At 28.7% G+C, this 15,512-nt stretch overlaps 1 protein-coding gene across 2 annotated transcripts; it reads left to right on the top strand.

The window, feature by feature from the left end:
- The first annotated feature begins 912 nt into the window (after positions 1–912).
- On the top strand, positions 913–8,475 carry LOC130798477 (mediator of RNA polymerase II transcription subunit 19a-like). 2 transcript variants are annotated; one of them, XM_057661477.1, is made up of 8 exons: positions 913–1,132; positions 3,753–3,816; positions 3,983–4,278; positions 5,405–5,626; positions 5,835–5,894; positions 6,039–6,169; positions 7,165–7,226; positions 7,318–8,475. In XM_057661477.1, exons 2-6 carry the CDS (start codon positions 3,786–3,788, stop codon positions 6,087–6,089), a joined length of 660 nt encoding a protein of 219 aa, XP_057517460.1. In that variant the 5' UTR covers positions 913–1,132; positions 3,753–3,785; the 3' UTR covers positions 6,090–6,169; positions 7,165–7,226; positions 7,318–8,475. The 2 variants fall into 2 exon arrangements, with proteins under 2 accessions (XP_057517460.1, XP_057517461.1); XM_057661478.1 differs by having other exon boundaries at positions 6,862–7,226.
- The last annotated feature ends 7,037 nt before the right edge of the window (positions 8,476–15,512 follow it).

Genomic DNA, 15,512 nt, shown 5'->3' with positions numbered 1-15,512 from the left:
GCATAATCCTTTGAAAAAAATAGTAGTAAAAAATTATGAAAAAAAAAAGTATTTTTATCAACATTTCATCACTTTTGAAACATTGTAAATTTCATGAAATCTACATTACAAATCTTATTCAAACCAACTAAACCAACTTGTATAACACTGATTATAGTTCACACATCAAACATCATTATAACCAATGTATCCTACTCATAGAAAACTATAGTCGGGATTTGAAGAGGAAAGAAAGACGACAGCTCATATCTGTTTATATGAATAGTTCCTCTATTTTTTAAGAGTTGCATTCAAAATGTTCATAATAAAAATAAGGAAAATTCGACATCAATAATTCAATAGATTACTTCTCCGAGAAAAATAAATTGGTTTTTATAGATTATTCATGAAAATCTAACTTATTAAGATTATTGATGTCCATTTTTAGCGGGCAACCCTATAGATGAGATTATATATAAATAATCAAAAGACAAATTCATTTTTCATGTATAAGTAATAGGGTGAATTATTAATGAAATATCCAAATATACATTTGCCGCAAAAAATTTACATATAATACTGTTATATATATATATATATATATATATATATATATATATATATATATATATATATATATATATATATATATATATATAACATTGTTGCTATATTTAACACATTCAAATATGTTTTAATAATATTCAACATGAATTTTGATGATCTATCATTTTTTAGTGTAAAGATTCTTCGACTTTATTTAATATACTTTAACAATATTCAATATAAATTTTTTAAAACTTCTTTATATTAAAAAAAATCAATTCAAACTACTGAATTGATACTAAATAAGATTTTATATTTAACTCTATTTAAAAAAGTAAGATTTTATCTATAATTATGGGATTTGAAATTTTCTTTGCCCATTGTTTATTGGAGTATATCTCTTTGCATCTCTTTGTATATTTCTTTTGTTTGCTTTCATTCAAAGAGGAACAACGCTAACACATTCTACTTCATATACTCGTTCTTCACAAAACTCGATTCCCATCTCTCTAGAGTTCTAGACTGCCTTCAAGCTCAAATTTCAAGCTAATATTATCCAATTTCTGAATAAAATCAATCCTCGGAATAACAGATTAACAGAAATCAGGTACTTCTTTTTCTCCCTTTTTTAAAAGTTTATTTTGGTACAAATTCGGCGCCTTATATTTGAAATTGGGTTGACTATTTTTGTGCTTTAATTATTTATTTGAGATCATGAACTTCTTGATATTTAGTTGCTGGGTATATGGAATTTGTTAGGAGTTTTGCGTACGTGTAATCTAGCTAACGTAGTTTTTTGGGTTAAAATTGTTGTTTTAGGTTTTAGTTTTTTTATCCTTCGAATTGTGGTTTGCTATTTTTAGCTTTTGATTGAATTGCTGATGTTTATATGGTGAAATCCGTTGCTGTAGTGGTTGAAGCTCGGGTCTTTTTCTTCCCCTTTTCTAAGTGTTTAATTTTTTTTTTTTTTTGTAAAATTAGGCGCCTTAAATTTAAATTTAAATAGATTGTTTAAATTTTATTTTTTAGTATAGATCACAAATATCTCGATAAATTGCAAGGTAGAAGCATATGAAATTGCTAGGATTTCAATGATATTATCTTGGTAAGGTGATTTTTGAGTTATAATTGTTGTTTTAACTTTTAAGGGTTTAACCTAATGGGGAGGATTTTATTATCTGGGTTTTTGATTTAATTTAATCATTTAATGTGCATTTTGGGTGATCATTTTCATCGTTTGAATTGAAAATCCTAGTGCGATTTTTATCCATGTAATTCCTACCTTGGGATAATCTCTATCATTCCAAGCAATGTGAAACTTGCTTACACACACCGCTTTGGTTGGATGTACGTTTGGTTTGACCTTGATCAGAAGATATGTAGACGGTCATTTTGAAATTGGTGCAACTGGATACAAAAACTACATTTTGTTCGTTCAAAATGTTTTTTATCCTCAAATTATGAACGAGGTGGATAATTGTGGCAGTAAAAATGAAGACAGAAATAGGAGAACAGAGGAGATGTAGCATGTAGGAAAAATTATTTCTGCATCATTGTTTTTGATAGAAATTTTTTTATTTAACATTCCAAGAGTAAAATGCAAATGTCTTTGAATACATGCTATATTATATCAAGTATTTAAGAGTTATAGGTATGGAAAAGGGCGATTGTGAATATTTTGAACTTTGAAAGTGGGTTAACGAATCTCCCATCCATTATAGAGACAACCATTGTAGAAATATCTTGTAAAGAAAAATAGTTATGGGTTTTTTTGAATGCCAAGACGATTCATGACTAGGCACCTATGGACTTTGATGAAGAATATGTAGGAATGTGTCAATAAACATTAAGAGTGTCTATAACGTAAATTATACAAGGAATGTTTTGTTTATTTGATCTGAATCTAGAGAAAATGAAAATTTTTCAGTGGATACTTATGGGGTTTATCATTTATAAGAATGGAAGTATTTACTATGTAAATGCATGATCAAATTTGGATGACTCAAATGGATTTGAGTAATTTGTGACCCCAATATATGTCTGAATTTGAAGAGAAAATTTCATAAGACTTGTGATGGTTCAACTTTGTTATTTGGTATATGGGTGGGAGTCTTGGGATGTTTAACTTTTAAGCTCAAGAAAGCTCAAGATTGGGAGATGAACGTAGCAAAGAATGTGTGGTATTGACAGTACTCATAGAATCATGATAAATTATTGAGCACTAAATTATAGAAATTATAATGTGGTATTTTGGACAAATACATGACAACTCGAAGAGATACTTGTTTACAAAGAAATTTTAAAACGTGATGGGTAGACAAAAGATGACTTGGATGGAAGGGAAAAGAGGACATGAATTAGTGGGTGTGAAAGATCATTGACACTGCAAACTTAATAGGGGTGTTTGGAGAAGAACGATTCATTTGAGCGACTCATAAGGGTGACTTCGTGGTCACTGTAGTCTAATTCATCCTCTAGGTGTGAAATATTAAGGTTTAGATGTTGTATTCATAGTTATCTTGGATTGGGCTATTTGTCCTTTCTTTCCTAATTGAATTGAATCATGGAGTTGGCTGAGACATTACTTGTTTAAGACAAAGATAATGCACTTCTGACTCACAGGTTTACTGTTGAATCAAAATATTAAGTTGGTTGAGAAAATCTTTTGTGAGACTAGATAATGCACTAAAGAGTCTTTTATTGATGGTCTGTTCAACTAATTTTCGGACCAGGTCGTGAATTGAATGTTTAATCGTCTTATATTGTAAACGATTAGTACATGGTCCTACTGAATTTAGTATTCTATGACCTGTGTTCTGTTTAATTAATTTTCACATGCTTGTTTTCCACCATCAGATAAGGAGCAAAAATTAAGAGAGCTAGAGAAAATTAATTTATGAAAGGTGTGAAGAAAAAAAATTGAAACTTATGTTATTAGGACCAAGGGCTTTATGAGAGCATGAAGTTTTTATGCTTGGACCATAGAATTGTGATGCAGGTTGTATTTTAAAGAGTTATTCTATTAACATGTGAAGTTCTTAATAATGCTACAAAATTTTCCTTACTACACTTGATAGGATGTATGAAGTTTTAGAATAGGGTGTCCTACCTTAGATTGAGTGTTTGCTAAGGTTGGCTTTCCACTTTTTATCATTGGCGTTTGTAATTCCCTAAATTGGATTTTTTTTTGATATTGTGGTATGGTTTTTTGTGTGTACCATTTGAAGGGGATGGTCCACCACCCCCTGAGATGTTGACTAATGGACTCAGAAGGAAGGAAGTTTGGAAGAGGTAAACTCTATATTTTGGGGTTTTTCACATGCTTATTCATCCCACTTTCTCCCTCCCCCCCCTCCCCTTCCAAAAAAAAAAAGTTAATACTATAACCCAATCCAATGTTTAATTTACATGGTGATTATATTTTTTTTGCCTTATGTTTTATTTGTTTAATTTTTAGGTCCAGGTCCAAGAGAGCTTACAGGTGCTGTTGATCTGATTACTCATTATAAACTGTTAGCACTTTACGAATTATTTTGCAAGAAGTCTCTTCCTGTGTCAATTGCAGACACACACTACCTTCACAATGTAGTTGGGGACACAGAAATTAGGAAGGGAGAAGGAATGCAGTTGGATCAATTAATACAAAATTCATCTTATACAGTAGATGGAAATACACGTATACGACCTTTTGATTTAGATTCTCTAAGAGAAGCCTTTCATCTACGGGAAGCAACCCCTGTTGAGTTACCTTCTGTGAGTACTTTTTTCTGTCACACCCTCTCTATATACCTAGAAAAAGAATGCTAGAGGAATGGATAAATGCAACTCTGGTTAATATTTTGGGGAACTTTTTTACTACATGTCATAGGTTTCATTTCCATATTTATGTATCTGATCTTAATTTAGAGCTTGCATATTGTTTTCGTTTGTTTAAGATAAATTAGGACTCCTTTTTTTTTGGAAAATAGCAATTGCTAGACCTATTTTCCAAGTGAAACTTGTGATAGATCATTTTCAGTGGCAAATGTGACTTTGAAAATGTCATTGAACCTTTGTTCTGCTCGTTTTAGAGAAAAATCTATCAAAACTGAATTTTTCGAAAGATTTTTCTTTTTTTCTTCTGGGAGAAGCTTCTATGGTAGCTGGCTTACCTTGTAAACATCTCTTTCTATTCTGCTTTTCATCTTGATGACTATAATAGTATAATGTAACAACAAAATTGTTGTGTGCTTTTTAAGGGTTATGAACGGCTGCATCTTAGCACTTTCAACATACGTGATATAGATCAACGCTACTATATGGGTCAAAAGACGGGGGCAACTGAGATACTATGTTAAAAAGATGAGTGGACATTATCCTAAAGGATAGAGTTTGAAATGAAAACATAAGATATGGTCTTGGCGTTGCAGATATTGCGAGCAAAATGAGAGAAAACAGTCTATGTTGGTCTGGTCATGTTCAAAGTAGACCGAATAATGCATCAGCTAGAAGAATGGAAGGTTGGAACTTTGAGGAGTTTAGAAGAGGAAGAGTTTCTCTTAAGATGACCTAGAGGATAGGAGTTAAAAATGACATGAAGAAACAAGATTTGCAGTAGCATATGATAATGGATGGAATGAATAATGGTCATTGGAATTGATTTTGTTAGTTGTAGATTAGTATTGATGTTATTAGCGGCATTAGATAGGACCATATAATTGTTGTTGGCAATGATTTTTCTTGCCTATTTGTTTTGGTTAATGTAATTGACCTCATAGTATTGGGATTGAGGATTTGGCATTGCTGCTGATTTCCACTTCTCAGTGCTTATATGCAGCTCTTAAGGTTGCAAATTATCATTTGGTTTTTCTAATTATCATTGCATCTCATGTTCACTTAGGCAGAGAAGGGGATCCCAACAATTGCAGGAAAATCTAAAACTGATTCAAAAGACAAGGATAAAAAGCACAAAAAGCATAAGGACAGGGACAAAGAGAAGGACAAAGACCATAAGAAGCACAAACACCGTCATAAAGACAAGGAAAAGGACAAGGACAAGAAGAAGGATAAAAGTGGGCTTCTGGATTCTGGTGGTGAACATTCAAAGAAGCATCATGATAAGGTCTGTGTTCGTTTCTCTCTTCTCAAAGAATTGGCAGCAATGATTTTTTCCATTTCCACAATATGACAACTATAATAGGGCGGAGGGAGTATCTTATTAAATATTTACAGTTACTGTAAAAGCTTGTAACTTTGACTGAAAACTGAAGAGTGTAAGTTAGTTTCCGTTTGTACTCTGATTTTCTTACTTATTCTTACCTCAATTGCAGAAGAGGAAGCATGATGGTGATGAAGATGTTAATGACATTCATAGGCATAAAAAGAGTAAGGTAATATTTATGGTGCTAATTTAGTGCTTGGTCAATTGGAATCCTTTTCTGAATTTGGAATTTTGGATACTGTTATTGAATCTGAAACCCGTTATCTAATGCTCATGTATTGAGCCTATTGGTTTTTGACTGAATTTTTCGCAGCACAAGAGCTCAAAATTAGATGAGATGGGTGTAATAAAGGTTGCTGGGTGAGACGTTTGCTGGTATTTTGTTCAATTTTTATCTCAGTATTGGGATTCAAGAAGTCAACATCTTCTATGCAATTATTTGAGGTAATTTTTTATTCCATTCAGATAATTTTGTATTGTATGATTCAGGCTATGTTTCTTATTTTTTTGGACATTCGAAATTTCTAAAATTAGATGTGCATGCTATTAGTGGCATAAACGTTTTTCCCGAAGTGGTATAAACCTTGTTATCCGTTATGATTTGAGTTCGGGTGCTGCAATGCTTTTTTTATTCACCTTCTATTATAATAGGTTTACAAGGAAGGGGAATGAAATCCACTTTAGTCAATCCAATGTTCTTTGCTTAATTTCGTCGATGGATTTGATATAAACATTAAACAAGATGAAAGAGGGGGGGGGGGGGGGGGGGGGGGGGAAGGAGGGGAGAACAGTAGGAAAGGGTAGTGAATTCATGGACTTTGAATTTGGCGATGCTATGCTAACAAAACTAAGGCTTGCTCTTCTAGGATGAAGGAATCTGTCATTTTTTTAGGATACACTTATGACAATGATTACTTAGAGCTTAATGCTAACTGGATCGGGTTTGTATTTATACAAACTAGAAAACTCATGTTCACCTAAGGCACCTAATTGTTTCAAAGGTTAAATAGTGCTTTGCTTTAACTACTTTGCAAATTAGGGAGGGTTAGCAAATTTGCAAGTCTGTGCAGTAGAACTGATATTTTGTTATCCTAGACTCTTCATTCAATCTAAAAAACTTATCGCCAACTTCGCAGACTGGAACAAAGACTTGGTTACTTTTTGATTGATCAGTAAATTGTCGAAGGCAAGCTTTGTTGCTCAGGGGCTATAGAGTTCAGGCGATTTGCGTTGAACTATTCTATTTGGTTAGTGCACTATGCACCCAATGCTGGCTTAGAAAGACATCAAGCCACACAGGGCCTGGAATGCATTGAGAGTCTTGACAAAATTGACTATTTATCTTTAGCTATACAACTTTGTTGTCATTTCTTCTTTGTGCCGATCTATTGCTTACTATATGTTTTCATCGGGATGCTTGTGCTTCTTGTTGGCTACAGAGTCCATGATTATTTGAGGAATGTGTAGAAGCTGAACTCGTGAAAGAATGTATAGATTGAAGGTACATATTGGTGGTGACATTTCCTCTATCATCAAAAGGTCCGAAATATAATTGCTAGTAACCCCGTCATTTCTGATCATTTTGTTTTCAGTTTATATGGCACATGGGAAATTCCCGAAACTTGTCCAATATTCTCTTCTTTGTAGAGGTCCAAATATGAGCACTTCTAAATCCATCTGAGTTAGAAATTGCAGCTGGTATGTGGGCAAAGAAGGTTAGGATAGGTTGAAACTAGAAAGTTCTAATGTATTTCTTGTTTCACTCATTTTTGTTGTTTCCTTCGTTAGGGAGAGTCGGTCATTTTTGTGATGCCAATCGTCCAAATACGTTGGCAGAATGTAACAATAGGTGCTCGTGTATTATATATATATATATATATATATATATATATATATATATATATATATATATATATATTATGCTCATTTTTTCCCTTATTTCAAATTCAAATAGCTAGCAAAATGTAAACTCGATATTGTAGGTATGAGTTCTTTGAAGGCTTGCTAGGCGTGATTATGGTTTGTGCTAATTTCTATGTCGATTGATATTAATATCTCTAGAAAGAGATCAATCGGTTATTACAAATTGGGAGTTTATATTTTTTACTGTTAAATAACGCATTTGTGTTATGTAAACATAATTTATTAATTTGTAATTTTTATTTTTACTGACAATAAGTTCACTTTTGTGTTCGTTCTTCTTATTTTATTTTGTTTTTTTTTTTTTTGAAAATTATGCCAAATTGAACTTGCTTTATTATTGTAATAATGATTTAATGTATCCACTTTTAATAAATCGAGAAATATGCAGTTTGTAATTTAGAGGCAATCCTGCTACAAACGAAGAAATTTAAATGTTACCCAATTATATTTTATATCCTATATAATCTAATTGCTTATCTGTAGTGTTTAATTGTTAATTTGAATGAGAATATATGGGTTAGTTGTTGGATAATTAGAGTAAAAAGGTATAAAAGGTTTGAGTATACTAAGTATAGTAAAGTATAATAAGTAAAAATAATTGGCAGGTAAACGTAGCTTTTTAATAACTATTTTAATTAAAAAACTAAAGTTAACCCTCCTACTTTATTTCCTAAAAATTAGGAAAGCTGATAAGCATGGGATTAAGGGCCTAAAATTGACTTTCCTACTATTAAGAAGCTATGATTATTTTTAATAATTAAAAGCCTACAAATAAGCCGTCTTGTAGAATTGACATGGCCCAAGAAAATAGCAATTAAAATTGAAACAAGCAATTAATTAGCCTAGAAAATAGCAATTTAAATTGGAATAAGCAAGTAATTGTTCCCTGTTACTAACAGAGAACAAAAAAGCTTGGTAAAAAATGGTCAAAATCTTTGTTTGCCGTTACTAACAGCGAACAAAAACCTTAACATTTTTGACCAAACTTTTTGTTTGCATAAAACTGAACCTGTAGTGCTCTGGGCAAAAAGTACTTATTTTGAAAATTAAGTTCATAATTGCATATGTTTTTAATTTTTTATGGTCCATGCTCCATTGTTCATATTGATGTCATAAAATCATGGTGCATATGGGTATACATTGGTATTCTAAAAAATGATCCAATTTGATTATGATCTTTATCGTTATGAAAATTATCTAACCTTAAATATTTGCTCTTTGTTCTTTTAAATTTGTCTAATTTTTGATCTTAACGATTCTAGTGAATTTACTTTATTTTTAATTTAAAATATAATTTTAATTTTTATATTATGGAAAATTGATTGGATGAGATGATGTTTGGCTTTATAGATTTTCTACCTTCTATTAGAGGTAAGTAGATGATGTTTGCTTTAGTTGTACTTCTCAGAGTTATACATTTTCAAGTTTGGCAACTTAGAATTAGAAGTACATGATAGTTTCCATTTGTTATGTTATCATGTAGTTGTTAGTTGTAAGTCATAATTGGTACACAAATGTATTTGCTCCTTAGACTGTTTGTAGAGTACTACTCAAGTAATTTATTCCTCTCTTTTCTACAAATATTGCTATATAATAAATCATTTGCATTATCTTTATAAAATTATAGTAAAGAGAAACTTTTTAACATTTTCATATAGTAGTTTGTAAATGAGATAAAAAGATATTATTGAATGTAAATTAACTAATATTTAATAAATAATGAGATAATATTTTCTAATAAACGTAGTAAATTTAATAGAACATATAAGAAATTCAATATGAATTTTAAGTAGTATTCCCTTAAAACCATTTTAGTTGTCTCATTTCCTTATTTGACAAAGTCATTTTAGTTGTCACATTTCTATTTTTGTCAATCCTTTTTTACCTAAATATCCTTAGTTCACACACGTAAATACGAATATACCCCTATATACCTTATTTACCCAATTACCCTTCACCACTTACCCTTCACTACTTACTCTTCACTATTTACCCTTTTTAATAAATCTCACACCATCCTTAATAACCGTGTCCAAGCAAATGGGACAACTAAATTGGTTCGAAGAGAGTATAATAATTAGAGAATTCATAGTTGTTTTGCATAATTGCATGTGAAGATATAAGAATAAGAAAGCAAGTTGCAATGTTGTTTATTGTCTAAACTACAACCCAAGATGATTGGGACATTTCTTTAACTTGGATGGGTGATGGAGACTTGTGTTAAATTCAATTTAAGCCTATGTTGACAAATTTGTTGCTTTCTTATGAATATTATTATTGGAAGGGTACTACCAATACCATGTTTATACTGCTTGATTTGACCCTTTTCTAAGGTTCTTAATTATGGAGGAGGGTATATTAATTACTCACCATTAAAAAGTTGGATTTATAAATTATAAAGTTAAGAGAGAATATATAAAATAAAAGCGGGTATTCATATCAAGAAATCAAAATGAAATATATTTATTTAGACAAATTTAAATAAAAAATACTACAAATTCAGAACACATAATTATACTGTAAATTACACTTTTTCTTACATATTTTTGTTTTTTATGTTATAATTTTCAGAACTAACTTAAATATTGTAAATTTTATTTAATTTAAATTCTTGATAATAATATGACTATGAAGTTCACTACTTGAAAAAGGAGAATGGAGATAATATCTGTGTATGTTTTGTCTCATTAAGAATTTGAAGTGAAAGGGATGTTTTCTCAACCAAAATAATGTGATCTTTTAATATAGGACCTCATCGTGTAGCAATTTTTTGGGGTCCTCTAGATCAACTTTTTCCTAAAATTTTTTATGATCAGTCTATTAATGTCAGTTTTGGGGTAAGTTAAGGTAAGAATTTTCGGTCAGATTTATGAAACAAAATAACGTAATTAGAGGAGAAAATAATGTGATTGATTTTGTAATTATTCTGTTTAGTATTCTTTCCTTATTTACTTAGTGTAATCCTTATATATATGTATTAGTCATTCAAGCAATGAAAATACACAGTAATTAAAACCCTAAATTTGTCTCTCTTAATCTCTTTTTCTCTCTTCTTATTTTTGAATCAAGATTAGCTTGGGACGTAATTGATAAAGCTAAGTAAATAAATGAACTAATATCATACTAGTAAGGTTTTTTTGATCGCGACTAAGAAAACAGGAGTGATTTGTGAAAATTGATCGAACTCTGGTCGCTGATGAAAAAAATAATACACTAAGATAAGATTTAATTTTGAGTAATTTTTTTTAGGTTAGAAAAATAATCTTGAATCTCTTATAAAGTGATTGAAACATTGTACAATATGTTTAGTTTAATGTGCCATAAATACCATTAATCTTGCAATCTAATACTAGTATACAAAAGTACTAAATTAGTTGCAGCCTAATTATGGGCCATCTAATTAACAAAAGGCTTAAACGTGATTTGTAAGTGATAAGTGTCACTTTCTACTGAATCATAATTGTTCTTCTTTTAGAATTTATTTTATATAAAAAAGAATTAATTGATTATGTTATCAAACCATCCAACCATAGAGCAACATAGCCATCTCTATTCTATTATTTAACATTTGTAGTTTTTTTAACTGTTTATTGTCGGCGTAAAAGGGTGGGCCTTTCATGGATTCATCAAGATTCACCATGGAGTACCATAGACAGTTCTAGAATTTGTTTTCTTTCCAATACACTTATTATTGCATTGTCACATTTTTTGTGTTAAAAGTAATATATTTAAAAAGCTTACCCTAATTAAAGCTCTAATATATGTTATATAATTTATTACGTTTTCTCATGTTTCAACTAGGAATATGAATACAACACATGTCCTCTATATAAATGGTGCTAAATATTCTACATAAAATGAGGGGTGGTTGAGATTTAAACTTGTGAGTTTGTAATCAATCTATCACGTTGGCTTCTAATATTATGTCAAGAGACTTATTCAAACAAAAGATTAATCAAATGATTAAGGCCCTAAAATATATCATGTATTCTATCATGACTCCTCACACGAGAACCCTTCGACTAAAGAACCCATGGACTAGAAGTTGATGATTAAGGTCCCATATTATATCATGTATCCTAAGAATTTGATTTATGAATAAATTTAATTATTGGGCTCTTAATAATAAAAATAGATATAAATATTAGTTATAAAGATGTACAAAAAGTTTTATACTGTTAGAGCTTTAGCAGTGGAAAGGTGACTTAACTAAATAATATGAAATCGAAAACTCACAAGAATTATAATATTTTAGGAGTCAACAAATAACCACTATGAAGGAAATAATAATTGTAAGAAAATAAACTTTTCTTAACCTTTCTTGATGTGGATTGTGTTCAAGAAAAGTTTCCTCTTACTACTAAGAAAGGTTAAGAAAAGTTTATTTTCTTATAATTATTATTTCCTTCATAGTGGTTATTTTAGGTGGTCCCCTCTAATTTTTAATATTAAAAACACCTAATATTGCACACGAGTCAACTATTTTAGGTGGTCTCCTTATTTTCTTAATATTTATGCCCAAATCGAATGAAACAACTAAATTGAATTGGAGAGAGTATAAAAATATTTTAATAATCATCATCATATTCAATATATTTCGTCAATAGAAAATTATAAGTAGATTTGGAGAGGGAAGAACGACGACGTATGCCAATAAAAGTGAGCGGGGACTTTCCCTTTAACTAAAAAAAGATGAGGAAAAATTTATGCAACAAATAAAACTGATGAAGCTAAATTAAGCTAACTGCACAAGCCAAGTGACGATATCAAATATCATTAATTCACTAGTATGAAATTTGCAAACAATAATATCAGATATCCACTTAGATTATCTCCACTAATTATGTATTAATGTTAAAATAGTGAATTATACACTGTTTTTGTTGTCTTGTTATTTAAAAAGCTTTTTTGAATGGTCATGTTGAAGGATAACATATATTGTAACGTAATAAATTAATCATTTTAAATTTGATCTTTATAAAACCAACTCGTATTTTTTAATCTCAAATTTTAATAAATTGTTTTTAAGTAGATTGACAAATATATTATGTTTTATCATGTAAAATATGCATATTTTTTTGGTAAATAATTAAACAAACATGTCAATAATCCTTGATTATAACCAAACTAGCTCAAATACTAAATGTTTTAGAGAATTTTTAACTCTAACTCCCTAATATTATGAAATAAATAATAATCATATAATTAAGGTTAATATCTGCATTGCAAATCTAAGTTTCAATCATTAATTTAAACTTTAAGTTTTAATGCATAACTCTTAGTAGTTAGTAGATCAAATGTCACCAACTCAAAATTAACCGTTTTGAATAATACATATATTACCGTAAGAGCAACATATATTTTTTATATAAATTAATTAATTATATTTGGGGCCATTACAGAATAAGGCACAATATAATGCTGGCATCGTGCACTTGAAATTTTTTCTAGCTAAAGATTCTCAAAATGGCACTTTAAAGTTTCGGTAAAGCAAAAAAATAAAAGTTCACTCAATCAGAGAAAATATTAACTATACGATGCATAATACAACGGTCATGCACAAATATGTCACTTTTTAATAAGATAAGTTTTTTTAAAAAAAAATTAATAAAGCAAAAGATGAACGAATTATTATAGTTATTATTTATTATTATTATTATTGTAACTAGATATATTCCCGTATAAAACACGGATGCTATAAATATTTATTGATATTATTTTATAATATTAATTTATTTACAACATAAACTTAATCATTAAATCTCTGTATTGATAATATAATTATCAAAGCGAATAAATAATTTATAATTATGTCAAAAAATATATATGAAAAAATAGACAAAAAACCAATCAATAAAATCTTATCAAATTGATTATCATTAAGCTGTATTGATGAAATCATAGAACCCAAGTAAATTAAGTCCAAATATGTCCGTTAATAGTTTGTATTATATTTTAATTACTATTCTCTCTATTTTCATTTGTTCTTCCCATTTACTTTTTGCCTAGATTCCAATTCAAACTTAAAAGTCAAATAAATTTAATTGTGAGTTTTCAAAAATAATAAAAAGTTGATAATTAGAAAATATATATTGAGACGAATTTATCAAAATCCCTAATGAATATGTTTTCTCGTATAAATTGATGAGAAATCACGGTCAAAGTTTGATTTTAAAAATTATAAATTTTATTTGAGAAAAACATATGAAAATGAAGGGGTACAATTTTAACATGCAATGGAATACTCTGTTTATTATAAAAAAAACATTCTTTTTCCTATGATCCCGTCATTGAAAGATTTACATTTTCCAGTAATATATTTTAATTTAATTTGTAGATTTTTATCAAATATTTTTAAAAGAATCATAAAATATAGTAGTCCATTAAATTAATAAAACATATAATATAAATTTTGAGAATAAGACTTAAGATTGTCTATGTAAAAATAAAAAAATTATTTTATTTTATTTTTGTCTCTTTTTGGTTGGGTCATTTCAGTTTTGATAACAGTTTAGTGAAACAAATTTTGATTTTCTCTAAGATTTGGAATGAAACAATTATAGATTCACATAAGGAAATATAGTATTATCATTAGATTACATATATTTATAGTCAATCAATAAATATAACATGTTTTAATGAGTTAACTGTTTTCTTAAATATCAAGTCAAATATCAAAAGTTTTAATGTCAATAATAAAAAAAAGGCTGGACAATTTTTAATGAGAGTGTGACACGTGTCAAAATTTTTTCTTCATTAATGTATTTTATGATATGATATTGATATTGCTATGAGAAGGAAGGGCTAGGTGAGAATTATACTTAAAAACTTACTTAAGGAAAATGATATTTGTTAGAAATGAAATAAGACTTGATTTTTATAATATTCTTACTTTAAAAGAGTATAGCGTTATTTAGTTAACCTATAAGTAATTAATAAAAATTAGTTTTAATCAATAAAAATAAATTATAGGAATAAAAAATTAATTTTAATCAGTAAAAGCAGGTTTAATGTGTAAAAATAGTTTTGACTAATAACTAAAAATTCAATCAATAAAATTCAATTACAATCAATAACATTCAGTTTCATTCAACAAAAACCAATTAAATCAATAAAAATAAAAATCAAGTGAACTAGACATGTATGACCCAATATAGAAGATAATTTATCTTTACATAAAGAACAAAAGGCTGGCTTCTTCTTTTTAGCAGTGATTTGCTTACTTATCACTACTGCTACTAATACTACAAGCTTACTTTCTTCCCTTTAAAAATTTTTTTTTTTATACTTTTAAGTTCATTTTAAGTGTTCCATTTTCTTATTAGATCAAGTCATTTTATATGTTTTATTTTTATTTTGAGTAAATTAACTTTATTAATTTCACTTTCCTAAACTTAACTTCTTCACACATTTACATTTACAAATCTTACTTTACCCGTATTAAAATTTAAAAATACCACACTTTTTCTTTTATATGTACACTCATTTGACATCTAAATAATGATGAAAAGTTAAATGGAACATATTGAGTGAATAAGAGAGTATTGTTATTGATAAAGCATATAAAAACAAGTTTGTACCTTTTAGAAATAAATTAATAATATAAACATGTAATTTTTGTTAGATGATGTGAAAAATACAATCTTGATCAACCAATGCAATATCAATGATAGAGAAATTGAAATTAAAATAATTAGTTTGGACAAAATGTATAAATAAGTAATTATTCACCAAATATAAACTGTATCGTATAAAATTTACTTATAACTATTTCATGAAAAACAATGGAATTCCAAGAATATGAATCTTTGTCTTGATAGAGAAATTGAAATTAAAACAATGGAATACTAGAAATTTTTTCTTA

The sequence above is a fragment of the Amaranthus tricolor genome, chromosome 13 (assembly GCF_026212465.1).
Source record: "Amaranthus tricolor cultivar Red isolate AtriRed21 chromosome 13, ASM2621246v1, whole genome shotgun sequence".
NCBI classification, from domain to species: domain Eukaryota; kingdom Viridiplantae; phylum Streptophyta; class Magnoliopsida; order Caryophyllales; family Amaranthaceae; genus Amaranthus; species Amaranthus tricolor.
Note: the sequence above shows the minus strand (reverse complement) of the source record. Positions and strands in the feature narration are given on the sequence as shown.

What these genes read in the sequence shown, in the direction of transcription:
- LOC130798477 (XM_057661477.1), top strand. Translation starts at nt 3,786, where the DNA reads ATGGACTCAGAAGGAAGGAAGTTTGGAAGAG. An exon ending in CCCCTGTTGAGTTACCTTCT is followed by an intron (nt 4,279 to 5,404) that starts GTGAGTACTTTT and finishes ATGTTCACTTAG; the next exon opens with GCAGAGAAGGGGATCCCAAC. An exon ending in CAAAGAAGCATCATGATAAG is followed by an intron (nt 5,627 to 5,834) that starts GTCTGTGTTCGT and finishes CCTCAATTGCAG; the next exon opens with AAGAGGAAGCATGATGGTGA.